The 16060-nt window shown below is 54.9% G+C and overlaps 7 protein-coding genes across 8 annotated transcripts; 3 read left to right on the plus strand and 4 right to left on the minus strand.

Annotated features, from left to right (window-relative positions):
* Positions 1-1145: 1145 nt before the first annotated feature.
* LMH87_004031 (uncharacterized protein) lies at positions 1146-2082 on the minus strand (the record flags this gene model as incomplete). 2 transcript variants are annotated; one of them, XM_056195190.1, is made up of 5 exons in its annotated part: positions 1146-1193; positions 1473-1747; positions 1803-1920; positions 1973-2006; positions 2072-2082. In XM_056195190.1, 5 exons carry the CDS (start codon positions 2080-2082, stop codon positions 1146-1148), a joined length of 486 nt encoding a protein of 161 aa, XP_056048844.1. The 2 variants fall into 2 exon arrangements, with proteins under 2 accessions (XP_056048844.1, XP_056048845.1); XM_056195191.1 differs by lacking the exon at positions 1146-1193 and adding an exon at positions 1307-1336.
* A 1068-nt stretch (positions 2083-3150) lies between these two features.
* On the plus strand, positions 3151-4335 carry LMH87_004032 (uncharacterized protein; the record flags this gene model as incomplete). Its single annotated transcript, XM_056195192.1, has 2 exons — positions 3151-3176; positions 3372-4335. 2 exons carry the CDS (start codon positions 3151-3153, stop codon positions 4333-4335), a joined length of 990 nt encoding a protein of 329 aa, XP_056048846.1.
* Positions 4336-4711: 376 nt separating this feature from the next.
* On the minus strand, positions 4712-5503 carry LMH87_004033 (uncharacterized protein; the record flags this gene model as incomplete). The annotated part of the gene is made up of 1 exon (XM_056195193.1): positions 4712-5503. One exon carries the CDS (start codon positions 5501-5503, stop codon positions 4712-4714), a length of 792 nt encoding a protein of 263 aa, XP_056048847.1.
* A 1149-nt stretch (positions 5504-6652) lies between these two features.
* Positions 6653-7423, plus strand: LMH87_004034 (uncharacterized protein; the record flags this gene model as incomplete). Its single annotated transcript, XM_056195194.1, has 1 exon — positions 6653-7423. The coding sequence occupies one exon, from the start codon at positions 6653-6655 to the stop codon at positions 7421-7423; it is 771 nt and encodes a 256-aa protein (XP_056048848.1).
* A 614-nt stretch (positions 7424-8037) lies between these two features.
* LMH87_004035 (uncharacterized protein) lies at positions 8038-8749 on the minus strand (the record flags this gene model as incomplete). Its single annotated transcript, XM_056195195.1, has 3 exons — positions 8038-8084; positions 8161-8206; positions 8264-8749. The coding sequence occupies 3 exons, from the start codon at positions 8747-8749 to the stop codon at positions 8038-8040; spliced, it is 579 nt and encodes a 192-aa protein (XP_056048849.1).
* A 1024-nt stretch (positions 8750-9773) lies between these two features.
* Positions 9774-13046, plus strand: LMH87_004036 (uncharacterized protein; the record flags this gene model as incomplete). Its single annotated transcript, XM_056195196.1, has 4 exons — positions 9774-9953; positions 10020-10104; positions 10158-10279; positions 10329-13046. 4 exons carry the CDS (start codon positions 9774-9776, stop codon positions 13044-13046), a joined length of 3105 nt encoding a protein of 1034 aa, XP_056048850.1.
* A 602-nt stretch (positions 13047-13648) lies between these two features.
* Positions 13649-15215, minus strand: LMH87_004037 (uncharacterized protein; the record flags this gene model as incomplete). The annotated part of the gene is made up of 5 exons (XM_056195197.1): positions 13649-13926; positions 13984-14740; positions 14798-14894; positions 14993-15029; positions 15113-15215. The coding sequence occupies 5 exons, from the start codon at positions 15213-15215 to the stop codon at positions 13649-13651; spliced, it is 1272 nt and encodes a 423-aa protein (XP_056048851.1).
* Positions 15216-16060: the final 845 nt, after the last annotated feature.

A 16060-nucleotide genomic window follows, 5' to 3' on the forward strand; every position in this document is an offset into this window, starting at 1 on the left:
AATGCCTGGAAAAACGAGACGACGGAAACCAGGTGTTGGGGCTTGTGAGAAGGCGTCCTGGAGCCAAAGCTAAATCGAGCGTTGCGCGACGGGCACGGGATGGGCCAGAGCCTGAGCCAGAGCCAGAGCCAGAGCCAGAGAGCCATAGCCAGACACGGCCAGGCCAGAGAGCGCAGGCGGCTCGAGCCAAGTGGGGCCCCCTTTGTGGTGTGCTGATATGCTGAGGTGCTGAGGCGGCGCATTCGGCAGCGGGGCCAAACAGGAGCATGGGCTGCTGAGAGCCAGTTTCCAGCGCATGTGTCCCATGTCACAGCGCTGTGCATCCACTGCAACACTGCCACACGTCCACTGCGATAACAAGCCAGCAAGCCAGTCCCGTCATTCTCGTCAGCGCAAGTCTTTCCCCGCTTCCCCTCTCTCCTCATCCAGTCGAATACGTCGCCCATTTCCGAGTCCGGCCGCCACATGCCCATCCATCTCAACGCGCCAACGACGTCGCACCAGGCTTGCCATGTGGACCGATGCCAAACTCTCGATGCACCATTGGTGCCCATGGCGAATGGCATCCTCAAATGCTGCCACGCGTGCTTGCAGCGTCATCTGTCTTGTCGTCGCGGTTTGCTGCTGTGTGTTCCACTGCCTTCGCATTGTCTTGTGTGTCGTCGCCCGGTCTCCTAGTAAACAGAGCGTAGTATTGGGAAAACCAAGCAGGATTAGTAAATCAGCGAGCCAGTACAACATATTGTGAAGCAAAGGATTTTCTTGTCATTAGGGGCGCGGCTGCGTCCTCTGTCCCAGAGCAGTCGCATCTCGCTTTTCCCGTGCGACGCCCGTCTGTCCCTCGCCAGCAGCCTATAGACGGCCGCTGACAAGTAGATATATTCCGACAGCGGCCATCGCACGGCCAAATCTAGTTCTCTTGTATCAATAGAGTGGTTTTCCACTCTCCAAGATATATACACAAAGCTAACCGGGTCGCGCGTCCAAAGCAATCCTTTTCTATTGCCCGCGTGCCCATGTCTCCTTTGCGCCCTCTCTTCTCATCGAAGAGATGCTCAGTGCCCTGAGACTTTTGTATTCTGCGTCTTTTTGCGTCTTGTCGGGCGATGTCCCATACAACAAACCATTGCAAACTTCAAGGGCTCTCAAACGAACCCAGCATCCTCGAGGCCTCTCATGATCGAGTCCGAGACCTGTAACGATAGTGTCAACGCCGAATCAACACCCAAAACTCCAATCTCTTGAACAAAACAAAAACACAATTTCGAGCGGGGCCTATTTTGGGCAGGCTATTTGTGCAGGCCGACTACATCAGTCTGGCCACTTCGTCCTCCACCTGGATGGTACAGGACCAAATCAGCTGCTATCCTGGGCACTGACGGAGTTTGAGGCGCAAGGGAGGGTTGAATAAGGCGTCCTGCAACAGAGCATCCAAAAGACAGAAAGATTCAACAATCTTGCTAGGGACTTACCTCCATGTCTTCTAGCGAATCCTGCTGCCCTATACAGCGCAGCACATTCTTTTTGCTGCTCTCTTGCAGCTCGCCCGCGAGCAACAGTTCATCGAGAACATAGTATGCTTTGGTGAAGGAGAAGATGATGTCAAGCTCGGAAACGTTGCCATAGTACTTGTCCATCTGTTCGACGTAACGATGGATGATTTCGAGGGTAATCAGCTCGTTGTCGTCGGCATCGCAGCCCGCAATGAAGAAGAGTGAGGCATATCGACGGTAAACAATCTTGGTATCTGATGGAATGCGTTAATGGGACTTTATTTCCATCATCTTGTCACTTGTTTGCACCTTTATATTCGAGGAAATTGCACATCCGGGTGCGTCGAGGGAGGACCAGCTGGGAGACGTCCTTGACAATCTTGGCCTTTTCCTTTGGTGACAGGGTCGTAAACCACTTGGCGAGGCGCTGTGTGAGTTAGCATAATGACAGTGGCAGCTTCTTGATGAATTCCGCCTACCACTTTGCCCTGGCGGGAGAGGAGAATCAGATGCCTGGGAGGGGTTAGTTTTCCACCACGACGCTCCTTTTTGTGCGGTCGGGGAGGGACGTGACGCACCGAATCGCCATGGTGTTCAACGGCACTACACCACGAGAAACGTGGACAGGACACGCCGAAATGCAACGTGCGGCGGAGGTGCAGGCGCAAAAAAAGGGATGCGGCGGGCAGGTGTTGTAGACGAAGAGGAATTGTGTCTGTTTGGCTGGCAATTTCGAATGGTTGGTGACGAGAGCTCCGCACGATGGTGAGAGCTGTCCAGAGAGTGGTGACCCCACCAAGCGTTTTAGCTGGACACGCGAGTGCTGTTGCTGCGACCGAGACACCCACTGCCTACCTAGTTACAATGGGTGTAGGTACCCACGGAGACACAGGAGACAAGCACCGAGGAGAGCGGCAGCGCTTTGCAGCAGTGGAACAGTCGCTGTGCCGGAATACTAGGCAGATTTATCGCCGGCACAGAGCCAGCTGAAACGATACGAGAGACAATTATATCAAGAACTAATTTAAGACATCCATCATGCAACCAATCTGCGCGAACTGTGATAATGCGTTGACGGAGCGGACTTTGCTCGGCAGTTTGCTAGGTACTTCCTGCTGCGGCACGGCCTGTCCTGTTACAGTGAGCACTCGCTGTGATGCCCCGAAAACGGCACTGCGCGACCGGTGTGCCAGGCTCAATCCCAGCCATTATAAATATACAGCCGACATCAAAACGGCCATGAAGCTCCCACAATATCTAGACTTACAAGGACACGAACAAAACCCGTCTTCTCTCCATCCTATGTTATCTCTGACCGCAACATTACATTGCATATTACATCACCGTCGTCGGAAAGCCACCCGGGCTGCACTTCCGAGAAAGACGCCATCTCATTACTAATCAGCCTTCGACGCCTGGCGCCGGTGCTGCTGCTGCTCCCATCATCAATTTCCTGCCCGCCCGCCCATCGGACCATCGGCGCGCTGCCGATAAGAAAGGGAAAAAACGGCCCATGGCCATGCGGACTTGACCTTTCAACGAACCCCAGATTCGCTGCTCCCCCAATTATATCTTTGCGTACTCTTCTACCTTTTTTTATCTGCCTGCCATTTACCAAAGATCTGCCTGGCGTGCTGAGCCCGCCAACCCCGCCAAAATGACAAAGCTGATCCTCTCTACCAGGCAAGTTATTAGCAGCCTGCCGCTTTTTTTCTTTTTGACTGTGAGGGGTGCGAAGGACCCTGCATAGCTGGGCGCGGCGCCGCCCAGCCCTCAGGGAAAAAAAAAGCAAAAGAAAACAAATCGGAGAACAGCGCCGCGCAGATGATCTTCAACTACTTTTGAAAATCAAAGTCTCTAACATGCGGCGTTCTGCAGCAATGTCATGTCCGCCGGTCCTACGGTGATCCGCAAGTCCAAGTCGGCCGGCACCCGCTCCAACCTCGAACTCGTCAACTCGCTCCGCGAAAACTTTGTGGCCGCCAAACTCGACTACGCGACGTTTCCTCCCCAGACCAATGGTCACGTCCCGACCCCGATTCCCCCAGCGATCGAAGTATGGACTGAGAAGACGGCGGACGCCAAGAGCGGCGGCGGCGGCGGCAGCGTCTTCATCCCGCGCATCAACTGGGAGGGCGCGGGTCTGCTGGACGAGGCGAGCCAGTACGAAATCACCGTCAAGCTCTTCTTCCTGCCACCCGCCGCGCCCGCCGCCCACGGTGGGACAGCCGGCCTGACCGCCGAGCGCGCGCGCTACATCGAAGATGCGCTGAGCCTGGTAACGCGCGAACTCGGCGTCGCGACCATTGACCTGCTTGTCGCATCGTTCCCTGGCATGTCCTTTGAGGGCACCTGCGAGTGGGAGGCCGACAAGCGCAACGCACAGCAGGGCAACCTCGACGACGAGGTGGCGACGTGGCGCGTCCTCGAGACGCTGCAGCAGCAGGGCCGCGTGCGGCAGCTCGGCGTCGCCGAGTTTGGCAGCGAGAAGCTCGCCGCCTTCATGGCCGCCACCACCGTCCGCCCCGCCGTCGACCAGATCAACCTCAAGGACTGCTGCAACGTGCCGCCGCCCCTCAAGCAGCTCGCCACGCAGCACGGCATCGAGCTCAACGTCCACTCCGACTGCACAGACATCCTGCCCCCGGGCACCCTGCGGCAGCTGCTTGGCCACGGGCCCCAGGGCGCCGGCATCCTCGCCGACCCGGAGCACCCCGTCGGCGAGGCCGGCTGGGAGGGCGAGATTGTGCCGCAGTGGGTGGTGCGCTACGTAGCGTTTGTGCGAGATCGCGGCGTCATCGAGAACAAGGGCTACTTTGCCGGCGCGGAGCTGGTCAACTAAACTAATGTTTCACCGTGCATGTTTCTCACTATATACACACGTAACATGTATGACGCAGAGGGAATAAGCTACGGCTCATAGATTATATTCTTGTCGGGAAATTGGCTTTAAAGGGAAAAGGCTGTGTTGGGGTGCATTGTTAGGGTTATTCTCCGGGTCTTTTATTTGTAGCGAGCATCATTCTGATAATCCGAGTAAATGCAAGATATGAATTGGATAATATTCATTCAGTCGACCTGATACTTGATCAATATTCGAACATGTATGACAATTGGCCAAGGTCTCATTTCATTAACACGTTAGTATGTACATTGCTTTCGTTTCTACTTCTACTCGCCTTTTTTTTACCAGTCTCCCAAAGTCCCTCTTTTAAGGATCATCCTAGCATGCTTCGCTTCCGTCCACGCATCCGTACCTCCTCCAGCTTCTTCAGCACGCCCGGGGCCTGCTTGTGTGTTTCTCGATACGCATCGAGCACCTCTTGAAACACACACTCTGCGCGCGGATGCGTGCTCCCAAACGCCCTCTCCAGCACGTACAGGTCGACCGCCCTCTCTTCCTCCTGCACCGCGCCGCTCGCCAGTCCCAGATCGATAATTACCACCTCGCCGTGCAAGCTCTCACCGTCCGCGTGCCCGTTCGCCGTCGCACCCCCTGTCGGATCCAGCATCATGTTGCTCGTCGTGAGATCGCCATGGACGATGCCAATCTTATGCAGCTTCCCTACCGCGGCCCCGATCTTCCGCATTAGGCCTTTGAGCGCCTCGTCCTGCTCGATGCCCTCGGTCCTGCTCCCCAGCCGGGCGTTGATGTTGGCGCGCACCGGCGTGCCGGGGATCCACTCGAGCATCAGCCAGCCCTGGGCCTCGTCGAGGGCGTAGACGGTAGGCACACGGACGCCATCGCGCCGGCACTTGGCGAGGATGCGCGCCTCGGACAGGATGCGGTGCTTGGTCAGGCGCGCGTCGAGCGTTGGGTGGCGCCAGGGCTTCGGCGGGCGGTACTTGAGCGCGCAGGGGAGCGAGGGAAGGAGGTAAGTCGTCTTGTAGAGGCGGCCCTCGGCGCCTTGGGTGATGAGCTCGGGCGCCGTCGAGGATGGCTGCTGGAGGACGAGGGGGAGGGGGAAGCTGTCCGCGGTGGGCGGCGGGGCGTCCACGGCAGCAGCCATGGTGACAGCTATGGTGTGGTGTGGATTAGATGTGTGTGCTGCTTTATGGTTTAATAGAGTGGTGGCCTTGAGAAAGGAGTCGCTAGTCCGCTGCTAGTAATCGTAGATGGTTCGTTTGGCCGTGTATGATTTTATTCAGTGAGTCGTCGTTGGACGTTGTGCCAAAAAGTTTACCCCACCATGTCTGGACTTGAGGCTTGGAGGGGCAGCCTGACGCTGAGTGGCTGGCGCAGGCAGGCGGGCACCAGCACCAACAGTGGGCGCAGAAGCACCACTGGCAGCTGCGAGCCCACGAGATGAACCCAGCTTGCAGCGCTCTGCCCACTGTAATCCTGCAGAAGGTCGTTAAAGATTCATCCCAGACCTTGTCTTGCCTCGGGTCCTGTGGCGGCTGAGAGGGCAGCCTTGCCCACTGGGGCTATTATTATCCAATACCTGAACCAGCAGACAATGACTTGGGCATGTGCCTTTGATTCACATTACTCGGCCCGTGGCAACAAAGAAACTAGCGATGGCTATAACAACGCCACCCGGCCGGACGCCTCGGGTGTGCAGCTGAAGAATGGCCTAGCTACTGCACGCACAGCGGCCTGCCGCGCCGCGCTGTTTAGATTCCCCGCCATGTGACATGGATCATGACAGTGCTTGAGCGCTGAGTGCATGCAAAAGTGCGTAGGTACTTAGTTACCTGCCTTACCTAGGTAGGTACCTAAGGTAGGTAGGTAGGCGAACGACCCAGCCCCAGAGCTTGATGCAGGGGCGGGCTGGCCCGCAAGCCGACCTCAAAAGACCACGGGCGCCAACAGAAACTGCCATCCCAGCCCAGCCCAGCCATCCCATTCTGCTCCTTTGTTGGCGGATCCCAGCGTCGCATACATGCATTAGTTAAAATTATCCTGCAGTCTGCTCCAACTGTTCTGCAGCACCATCGGGCTAGTGGGTTCCTTTTCGTCTAACTGGGCGTTTGGCCACCCTGAGTTCCGCCACCACAACCACACCACCACCTCCTTCATTTACATCACCACTGCCAAACCGCTGCCCAACCACCAACCACCACTACCACCAGATCATGTCATTGCCTCGCAACCGCGCCCACGACTCTCACGCCGCTTCCACCACTGCCACCGCATCTTCGCCTGCTCGCCCATCATGGCCGTCGACTCGGGCTGGCTCCAGTGGGCTCTGATCCTCGTCCTGACCGCCCTTCTCCTGTCCGTCGCCGTCCTCGCCCAGACCGCGAGTGCCTACTGGGCCGCCTACGTCGCCGCGCCGCGCGAGATGGCCACCTTTATCGACACGGTCGACTTCTCCATCCAGGAGAACGAGAGCTACGACAAGGACATGGCCAAGGTCCAGCGCCTCGAGGACAAGATCCGCCTCGGCCAGCTCCTCCGCGAGATCCAAAAGTCGGGCGACGACCTGCGGGAGGAGCTCAACTCGCTGCTCATCGCCGCCGAAAACGTGACCGGCGCCGGCACCAGCAGCGCCATGCGCACCAGCACGCGCCTGCTCTGGGCCGCCAAGCGCCAGCAGCTTGAGGACCGCGTGCGCCGCCTCGACCTGCTGCGCATGCGCTTCCTCGTCGTCTACCTCGGCATCATCACCTCGGTCGCCGACAGGCAGCCGCCGCCACCGCCACCGCTGCCGAGAGATATCGAGAAAACGGCCGCCTTTGCGACGCCGAGCAAGCCGGTGCTGCGAAAGTCGCTCACCGACAGTATGCCCAAGCGGCCACCTGTCCGCCGCCTCACTATGCAAGCTATTGGCCATCAGGAGACCATGGCCTCCACGGGGCGCCTCGGCTGGGGAAGTGTCGTCGAGGAGCTGCAGCTCTCGCCGCGCATGCATCAGCGCCATGCTTCCATCGAGCGATCCATGTCCGTCGAGAGGTCTCTGTCCCCACGTGAGAGGGCTTCGTAGCTCCTCTCATGTTTCACGAAACTCACGCCTTCAACGAACACTACGGCCAATGTTTTTGAAAAGCATTTCACGCGAAACATACTTACTAATGATGAAAACTGTTGTATAACGACGCCATGTGGCAAGCATTACTACACCACTCTTGTGCCGCTTTTGTATTTCTGTTTACAGTTTGGTCACGAACCCCATCATGACGGCATAGGGCGACTTATACACCGGAGCATGAATGATCCTGTTCCAATACACGACGCGCGGGTTTGGGAGGGGTGCCTGCCTCTCGTTTTGAGAGAGCATGATTTTGGATGGAACTTTCTGCTTTATCTGTTTTTGCTACCCTCACTTCACTTCACTTCACTTCACTTCACTTTGCTTCCCTTCTTCGCTTCATTTAGACAAGATACCCCTTGTCATTTCGCTTCAAGCCTATCCAAGCTGATGCCGACGTGGCTTTTCATTTGATTATCTTTAATATTTTGCCTTCCCTTTCATAATTTATTCAATGGCTTCAGGTTTCCACAGATACTCTGGCTGCTGATACCCTTCTGTTCCGCTTCCCTGTTTTGCCCCCCTCCCACTATTTTACTTATGCTTTTCACATGCCGTTGGGCGATTTATCAATGAGCTGCAATGTCGCCGGGACCAGTCCCGTTCTTTTCACCGACTGGCATGTCATGTTAGCGCCGGGCGTATTAGATGACGCATATATCAAGTTCAATAAATTGAGTTCAAATACTTACCATCGAGTGCTACCAGGAAGCGGCTCACGCAGTTGTATGCGCTAACCTATCAACGAAGCTCATTAGAACATTTCAATCGTATCGATTTTGAGTATATACTCACCGTAGCCGTAATTTCCACAGTCTCGCGATCGTTGAAATGCGCTCTCACTAACTTGAACACCTCATCGTTCACCTGCACATTCCTCGTCATTTCATCCGCGTACTTGAGCACCGCCCACTGCTTCTCATTCAGCAGCGCTTCCGGTCTCGCCTCCGGCAGCGGCTCGGCCTTGACAATGTCCAGCGCCGCGACGCTCACGCCGCCATCCACGGCCAACGGGGCGTGATGCGCCCACTCAAACCAGGCCTTGTTGCACACGGCGACACGGCAGATGGCCAGCTCGCGCAGGTCGTCCGGCAGAGAGGTCTTGGTACGAATGGCGCCGAGGAACGAGTTCCAGCCGTCGGCGACGGGCGGCGCGTGCAGCAGGGCCAGGTCCAGCGGAATGAGCGGGCGCGGGGCGCGGCGGGCCTGGATGCGGGCGACTATGGCGGCGTCCTCGGGCGTGTTGGTCTCTGGCGGGTTTGGGACGTAAGGAATCTTCATTCTGATGGTATCCTGTCTCTTGTGCTAATAAAAGTTTAAATCACTTATATCTGGCCGTGGGGAGCGTAGGAGTGGCAGCTTAAAAGAGGCTCAACCCGGATGAAAGACATCGGCGGAAACGGGTGTATGCCGCTAACGGAGTGGCTCCGGCTCGGCATTGGGGCCGGCAACTACAGACAGCTACAACACAGCACACGGTAAGAGATGGACCATTGGCCAATGCGGCCAGGATCAGTGGTTATAAAGTCTTTAGTATTTGCTCTTAACCTTTATCCGACGAGGGCAGTGCGGTTCGCCGGCAAGCACTCACACGCGACTCTTGGTCAGGGTGCTGAGAAAGGTGGTTCTTGCGCCGGAGGATGAAGCATCACATAACGATTGACGATGATGAAAACCCTGGTCTCTCAAAGAATAAGGGCGGTTGGTCGAATAATGCAAGTATGAATCGTAAGAAATAATCATTGTTTAAAGTCGAATAGCCCTTGCTCGAAAGATGTGTGGCTAGGGTTAGGGTGGCGTGGGTGAGCAAAGCTTGACCTCTAGTGATTGGTTGCAGTTACTTCTCCAAGATTTCAAGACAACCAAACCCGGTTCGTATTGCGAGAAGAGGAATCCTTCGAAAATTCGCGTTTGCTGTTCAGATGCCTCTCAGGCTAAAAATGCCTAACTGGTGCCGCCCCGGCTCACGATAGCACGCAGTGCGGAGGAAGTTAGTTTTCGGCCACTAAGTAACGTAAATAGAGAAACGTTAGCTCGCGCCTATTTGCTGAAGAAAATTTCTGTTTTCTCATTTTCTTGCCTCAATTTTTTTTTCTCTTCTTCAGCTCTCATCTTATCATCTTGATCCCTCGCAAGCTTTGCCATTGCAAGTGCAGCCTGGAACGCGTCGGCGACTCACGTGACCGCGACGGCCATTAACGCGCCAGCCATTTTCTCGCGTCGCAACATCTGTAGCTCCTAACCTAGCTATCCTTGGCCCATCGGTCTCTTGCCACGTTTTCCGCCTTCATCATCACACCTCGCGATGGCGGAGATCAAGATCGACACCAGGCTCTTCCAAGAGCGCATCAATTCCTTCGTCACGTCATGGAAGAATGACTTGCGAGCCAAGGATGGCGGCCTTTTCCAAGGCGCCACCTCGCTAGTCGTTCTCATGGGCAAGGTCGAAGAGATTCCCGAGTTCCACAAGAACAACGCCGTGCATGTGCGTAACGCCGAAAATCACGATCGCCTGAGCTTTGCGACACACTTTTGCTAACTGGTGTTATAGTTTTGGCTTCTTGGATACGAGTTCCCAACGACCTTGATGCTCTTCACCACCGAGACTCTGTACATCCTGACCACGCCCAAAAAAGGTAACTTTCGTCCAGGCAGCAGCGCCCGAGTCGCACCCGCTAATGCGACGCAGCCAAGCACCTCGAGCAGCTCAAGGGCGGCCGTTTCCCGATCGAGGTCCTCTCCAAGGGCAAAGATGCCGATGAGAATGCCAAACTGTGGAAGACTATTACCGACAAGATCAACGAATCTGGAGTAAGTGTTTGTCCTGCTGCTGATGAGCGAAAACTAATCTCGTATATAGAAGAAAGTTGGCACCATCGCTCGAGACACTTCTAAGGGACCATTTATCGACGAGTGGAAGAAGATCTTTGCCGACAAGTGCAAGGATGTGGAGGAAGTCGATGCCTCTTTGGCCCTTTCTACGTACGCTTTTTCGGTCAAGGATGAAAACGAGCTGCGCGCTATGCGAACCGCTTCCAAAGCCTGCGTTGCTCTGATGACACCCTACTTTCTGGACGAAATGTCCAATATTCTCGATGCCGAGAAAAAGGTCAGGCACTCAGCGCTCCAGGACAAGGTTGACAAGAAGCTCGATGACGACAAATTTTGGAAAACTGTCCAGCTGCCCAACAATACTAAGCTGCCCGCCGATCTCGACGCCACGCAGCTTGACTGGATCCTCGGTCCTGCCATTCAGAGTGGTGGCAAGTTTGATCTGCGATTTGCCTCCGACTCCAACGATGACAACCTGCACCCCGGCATCATTGTCGCCGCCATGGGTCTGCGATACAAATCGTACTGCTCTTCGATCGCCCGCACTTACCTCGTCGATCCGAACAAGTCCCAGGAAAACAACTACAAACTTCTCTACCAAATCCACAATGCCGTCATCCAGGAGCTACGCGATGGTGTGGTTGCCAAGGATGTCTACGCCAAGGCTCTCAGCATCATCAAAGGCAAGAGCCCTGAGATGGAGAAGCACTTCCTGAAGAACGTCGGCTGGGGCGTTGGCCTCGAGAACCGAGATTCAACCTTGGTTCTCAATGCCAAGAACCAGCGTACTCTCAAGGACGGCATGACCTTGATCATCAACACTGGATTCCAGGACATCGATAACCCGCAACCCCAAGACAAAAACTCGAAAACTTATTCGCTCGTGCTCAATGACACTGTCCGTGTCAGAAGTGCCGAGCCCATTGTCTTCACTTCCGAAGCCCCTACAAGCGCCGACGCCAACTCCTTCTTCTTCAAGGACGATGAAGAGGAGCAGCCGACGCCGAAGAAGGAGAAGCGCGATTCTCGTGTCGGCGCTGTTGCTACCAAAAACATCACCAGCACAAGACTTCGCTCAGAACGTTCTACTCAGGTGGACGACGATGCTGAGGCCAAGCGCCGCGCCCATCAAAAGGAACTTGCCTCTAAGAAGCAAAAGGAGGGTCTTGTCCGATTCTCCGAGGCCAAGAGCGACAAGAATGGCGCTGAGGTCAAAAAGTTCAAGCGCTTTGATTCGTACAAGAGAGACGATCAATTCCCGGCGCGTGTCAAGAACATGGAGATTGTTGTTGACGCCAAGAATGCCACGGTTGTGCTGCCCATTATGGGTCGGCCCGTGCCTTTCCACATCAACACAATAAAGAATGCCAGCAAGAGCGATGAAAATGACTTTTCATTTCTGCGCGTCAACTTTCTGTCTCCTGGACAAGGTGTTGGCCGCAAAGATGACCAGCCTTTCGAGGATGCCAACGCTCACTTTGTGCGTAGTTTGACATTCCGTTCCACGGACGGTGACAGATATAGCGAGATCGCAACTCAGATTTCCAACTTGAAGCGTGAATCTGTCAAGAAGGAACAGGAGAAGAAAGACATGGAGGATGTTGTGGAACAGGACAAGCTCACAGAAATCAGAAATCGTCGACCCGCTGTCTTGGACAATGTCTACATCAGACCGGCGATGGAGGGCAAGCGCGTACCTGGCAAGGTCGAAATACACCAGAACGGTATTCGTTATCTCTCCCCGCTCAACGCCCAACACCGCGTGGATATCCTCTTTTCCAACGTCAAGCACTTGTTTTTCCAGCCGTGCCAGCACGAACTGATTGTCATTATCCACATTCACCTCAAGGACCCCATCATTGTCGGCAACAAGAAGAAGACAAGGGATGTTCAGTTCTACCGCGAAGCGACGGATATCCAGTTCGACGAGACTGGCAATAGAAAGCGCAAGTACCGTTACGGTGACGAGGATGAGTTCGAGGCCGAACAGGAAGAAAGACGCCGTCGCGCTGATCTCGACAGACTGTTCCAAGGTTTCGCGCAGAAGATTGCCGAAGCAGGCCGCAACGAGGGCATTGAGGTCGATATGCCTATCCGGGACCTCGGATTCCACGGTGTGCCGTTCAAGAGCAACGTCTTCATTCAGCCGACGACAGATTGCCTGATTCAGGTCATAGAACCGCCGTTTATGGTGATCACGATTGAGGACATTGAAATTGCTCATCTAGAACGTGTGCAATTTGGTCTCAAGAACTTTGACATGGTGTTTGTGTTCAAGGACTTTACACGTGCACCATACGCCGTCAACACCATCCCCGTCGAGTCCCTCGACCAAGTCAAGGACTTCCTTGACTCTTCGGACATTGCTTACAGCGAGGGTCCCCTGAACCTCAACTGGCCGACGATTATGAAGACGGTCACGGCCGACACTCACCAATTCTTCGTCGACGGCGGTTGGTCCTTCCTGCAGGCCGACTCGGACGAGGAGGGCGAGGAAGAGTCGGAAGAAGAGTCGGCCTTTGAGGTGGACGACGACGAAATGGACGCGGCCTCGGAATCGAGCGAAGATGACTCGGAATATGGTAGTGACGCGAGCGACGACGACGATGATGGTGACGCGGAGGTAGATAGTGATGATGAGGGTGAAGATTGGGACGAGCTTGAAAAGAAGGCCAAGAAGCGCGACAGAGAGAGCGGCCTGGATGATGAGGAGGAGCGCAGCGGCAGCAAGAAGCGCAGAAAGTAAGGGATGGCGCAGGACAAAATGTACAATGGGTGATTTTTTGGGAAAAGCAAGTGTCCATTGCTTATTTTTGTGTTTGTAAGTTTTCAATTTTCCCATTGCTGCTTGCTTGTCTTTTCGTTTTCTTTGCTAGTAATAAGGAAGGGTTACATGGACCTGGGTTGGTTCAACAAGTTCAATTTGATTCTAAACATGAAGTTCCCGATACGTGAAGATAATGCCTCCGTCTGTCTGTGTTATTTTGACAAATTCATTGCTATCAAGCCAAAGAGATAATCTCTATAAAAACGTGCGCATTCAAATCAAACAAACTCCCAGCCCAAAACCAGACAGAGCACCCGCCAGTCCTGCAAAGAATGTGCCCTTTTTTTGTCCGAATTTCGTTTTGTTAACAGACAAGTGGAAACAAGATCACGTCACTTCCAACTCGCAAAAAAAGAAAATAACCACTCTGCCAGTACAAGGGTCTCTCGTTCGTTCTTTGAGCAAAACGACCGCAAAACGAGGAAATGATGCTACTAATGATGATGTTAAGGTGTGACGTAGTCGTACATGACCGGAGAAAACGGAAAATCCCTTTTTTTTTATTCTTATAATCTTTCGGTCTAAGCCTCGCCATGACGCACGTCGCGACCAGAGGCCACTGCGGTGGCGGGACCACCAGTCGACTTGGCGGTCGGGGCGTTGTTCCACGAGAGATACGTATGGTCGCCGAGTTTTCTGGGCTTGATCAGGTGCGTGGCGGTGAAGACGGCGCCGAGGATGATGCAGACGCCACCGACGACGATGTAGGCGATTCCGAGGAAGGAGTTGCGGCCGCCCATGACGCTGCGGGTGGTTATGAGAACGGACTTGGTGCCGCCAAACTCGGTCACCTTGAAGTCTGTGTCGTGTTAGTAGGTGAGCGGAAAGTAAAAGTTGCATAAGTCTGTCATCTTACAATCGTGAATAGCAATTTCATATGTTCCCTTCTCCATGGTGTCGTCGTCATTGCGCTGGTACAGCTTGCTGAAGTCGGGCAAGGCCGCGGTACGCATCCAGACCTGGAAAGCCTCCCAGTTCTTGAGATCCGGAGGGGGGCTATCAGCAGTGTAGCCGTTGGGATAGCGATCGTGCCAGTTAGGCGGGGGCACTGCGTCACTATAGTTATACCCTGATTTGGCGTAGAGGTCCTTGTCGCTGGCCCAGGCAATGTTGGTGCTGTTGTTCATAGCGTAGTCGCGCGGGGAGTTGGAGCCGGGCGGGTTCATGAGTTTCGGGCTGGTATAGGTGTCATTGAACATGGAGTTGGCAATCAGGCCGCAGGGGAAGATGGGCTTGTTGTCGCGAGTCTTGAGAGGGGTGCACTTGGACGAGCCAAGCCCGCTGGCGTCAGGCGCCGCACCGTTGAGCTGGTCGGCGTCGAACGAGTCGACGTAGCGACGATGGTTCTGGTAAAAGTTGGTGAGGTGGTAGTAGAAGAGCACGGGCGGCTTCATGTCGTCGGGAATGCTGAAGCGCAGTGTGCAAATGTCGGTGCTGACCGAGGCGCCCGTGGGCAGGGTGATGTTGACGCCGGTTTCCTTCTTCCACTGGGGCTGTACATCGTTGAGACTGCCATTCTTGAAGGCCATTTCGATGGTGTTGGGAGGCATATCTCCGAACGAGTCTTTGGCATCGGCAATGCACTTTGTGTAGTCGATTTTAATCTCTTGGACCTACTCAACAGTGGTTAGCAAAAGGATGAGCGTAAGCGCAGGCCGGCGCATCCGTACTGTAGAGTTGGCGTAAAGAAGTAGGCCGCCGATGGGGGCAAAAATGATGCCAATCACAAAGAAGAGCGGCAAAACCGTTTTCGGTGTCAGGATTGGTCTGCGAGCTGAGCATTAGCGGGCAAGGTCTTGATGATATCGCGGCCGTTGCGCCTGAAGCGGCGCAACAGAGGTGGCGTTGGAGAGGTGCAAACATACTGCCATGCCTTTAGTCGCTGCTGACGGAACGCGGTATCTGCAGTATCAAAATGTCAGTATCTCGCTATTGGATCGCCTTGGTATCTCGCGTCACGATGGTACGCGCGCGGGAAAACTGACTTGCTGGGCGGCGGCTCTTCTTCTTCTCCGGGCCGTTCGGGGGACTCGAATCGTGAGAGTCCCGGGAGTCGGTGCGACCGACGTCGCGGGGAGTGTCGGACATGTCGAGAGAATCGACGGACGCGCGGTATTTTTAGATGAATCGGCGATCTGAGGCGACGTGATTCGGGACGAAATGAAATTCGGAAGGTTGCGGTTGCGAGAAATGCTTTGAGGCCGGCGACTTGTTAGGAATTCGTGTTCCAAGGGGCTGAGCTGGCAAAGCGTGGCGTCGCAGGAAGCTACTGCCAGCCAAGGCTTCAACGGCATGTGGCTACTGTGGCGGTGCAGCGACTCTAGTCGCTGTCTGGCTAGCACTACTTGTTAGCTAGCATTTAGTGCTGTGGTGCTGTCTCCGCTGGTTTCCAGCAACTCTTCCAATGGCCCCCCGTATGCACTTGCATGGGGCAGAAGTTTGGTCATGAACGGCTCGCTGTGTAGCCCATAAAGATAATTGCAGTTCTACGATTTCATGAGTCTGATGCGAATGGCGGCAGCACAGACAACTGCATGCCAGCCGCAAACCAAACAACACGTGACGGCTACCTACTTTGCAGGGCTTGTGCCTCAGGGGCTTGGGCATACATGCCCCTTGCGGTGTCGTCCTCCGCCATGTTCCAATAAGTAGAACATCACCCAGAAACTCTGGCCTGCTGTTACTTTGCATCTGAATCCCCAGCGGCCCCAGCGGGCTGAACTGAGCCTCTCCTGCATTCTCGCGCACCCACTATGGTGGAACATCCATTGGGGCTCATCACCCGTGCTGAGAGGCTCATCGGTAACAAACTTGGCGTGTTACTGGACTTTATCAAGCGACAATGGCGCCGTCTTCTCCTTGCAATGCCGACATGGTGGCCGCTTCGTGGCATGGGACATGAGCATTTGCCCATGACCGATGCGCAGCTAGAG

Source organism: Akanthomyces muscarius, chromosome 2 (assembly GCF_028009165.1).
Source record: "Akanthomyces muscarius strain Ve6 chromosome 2, whole genome shotgun sequence".
NCBI lineage: Eukaryota > Fungi > Ascomycota > Sordariomycetes > Hypocreales > Cordycipitaceae > Akanthomyces > Akanthomyces muscarius.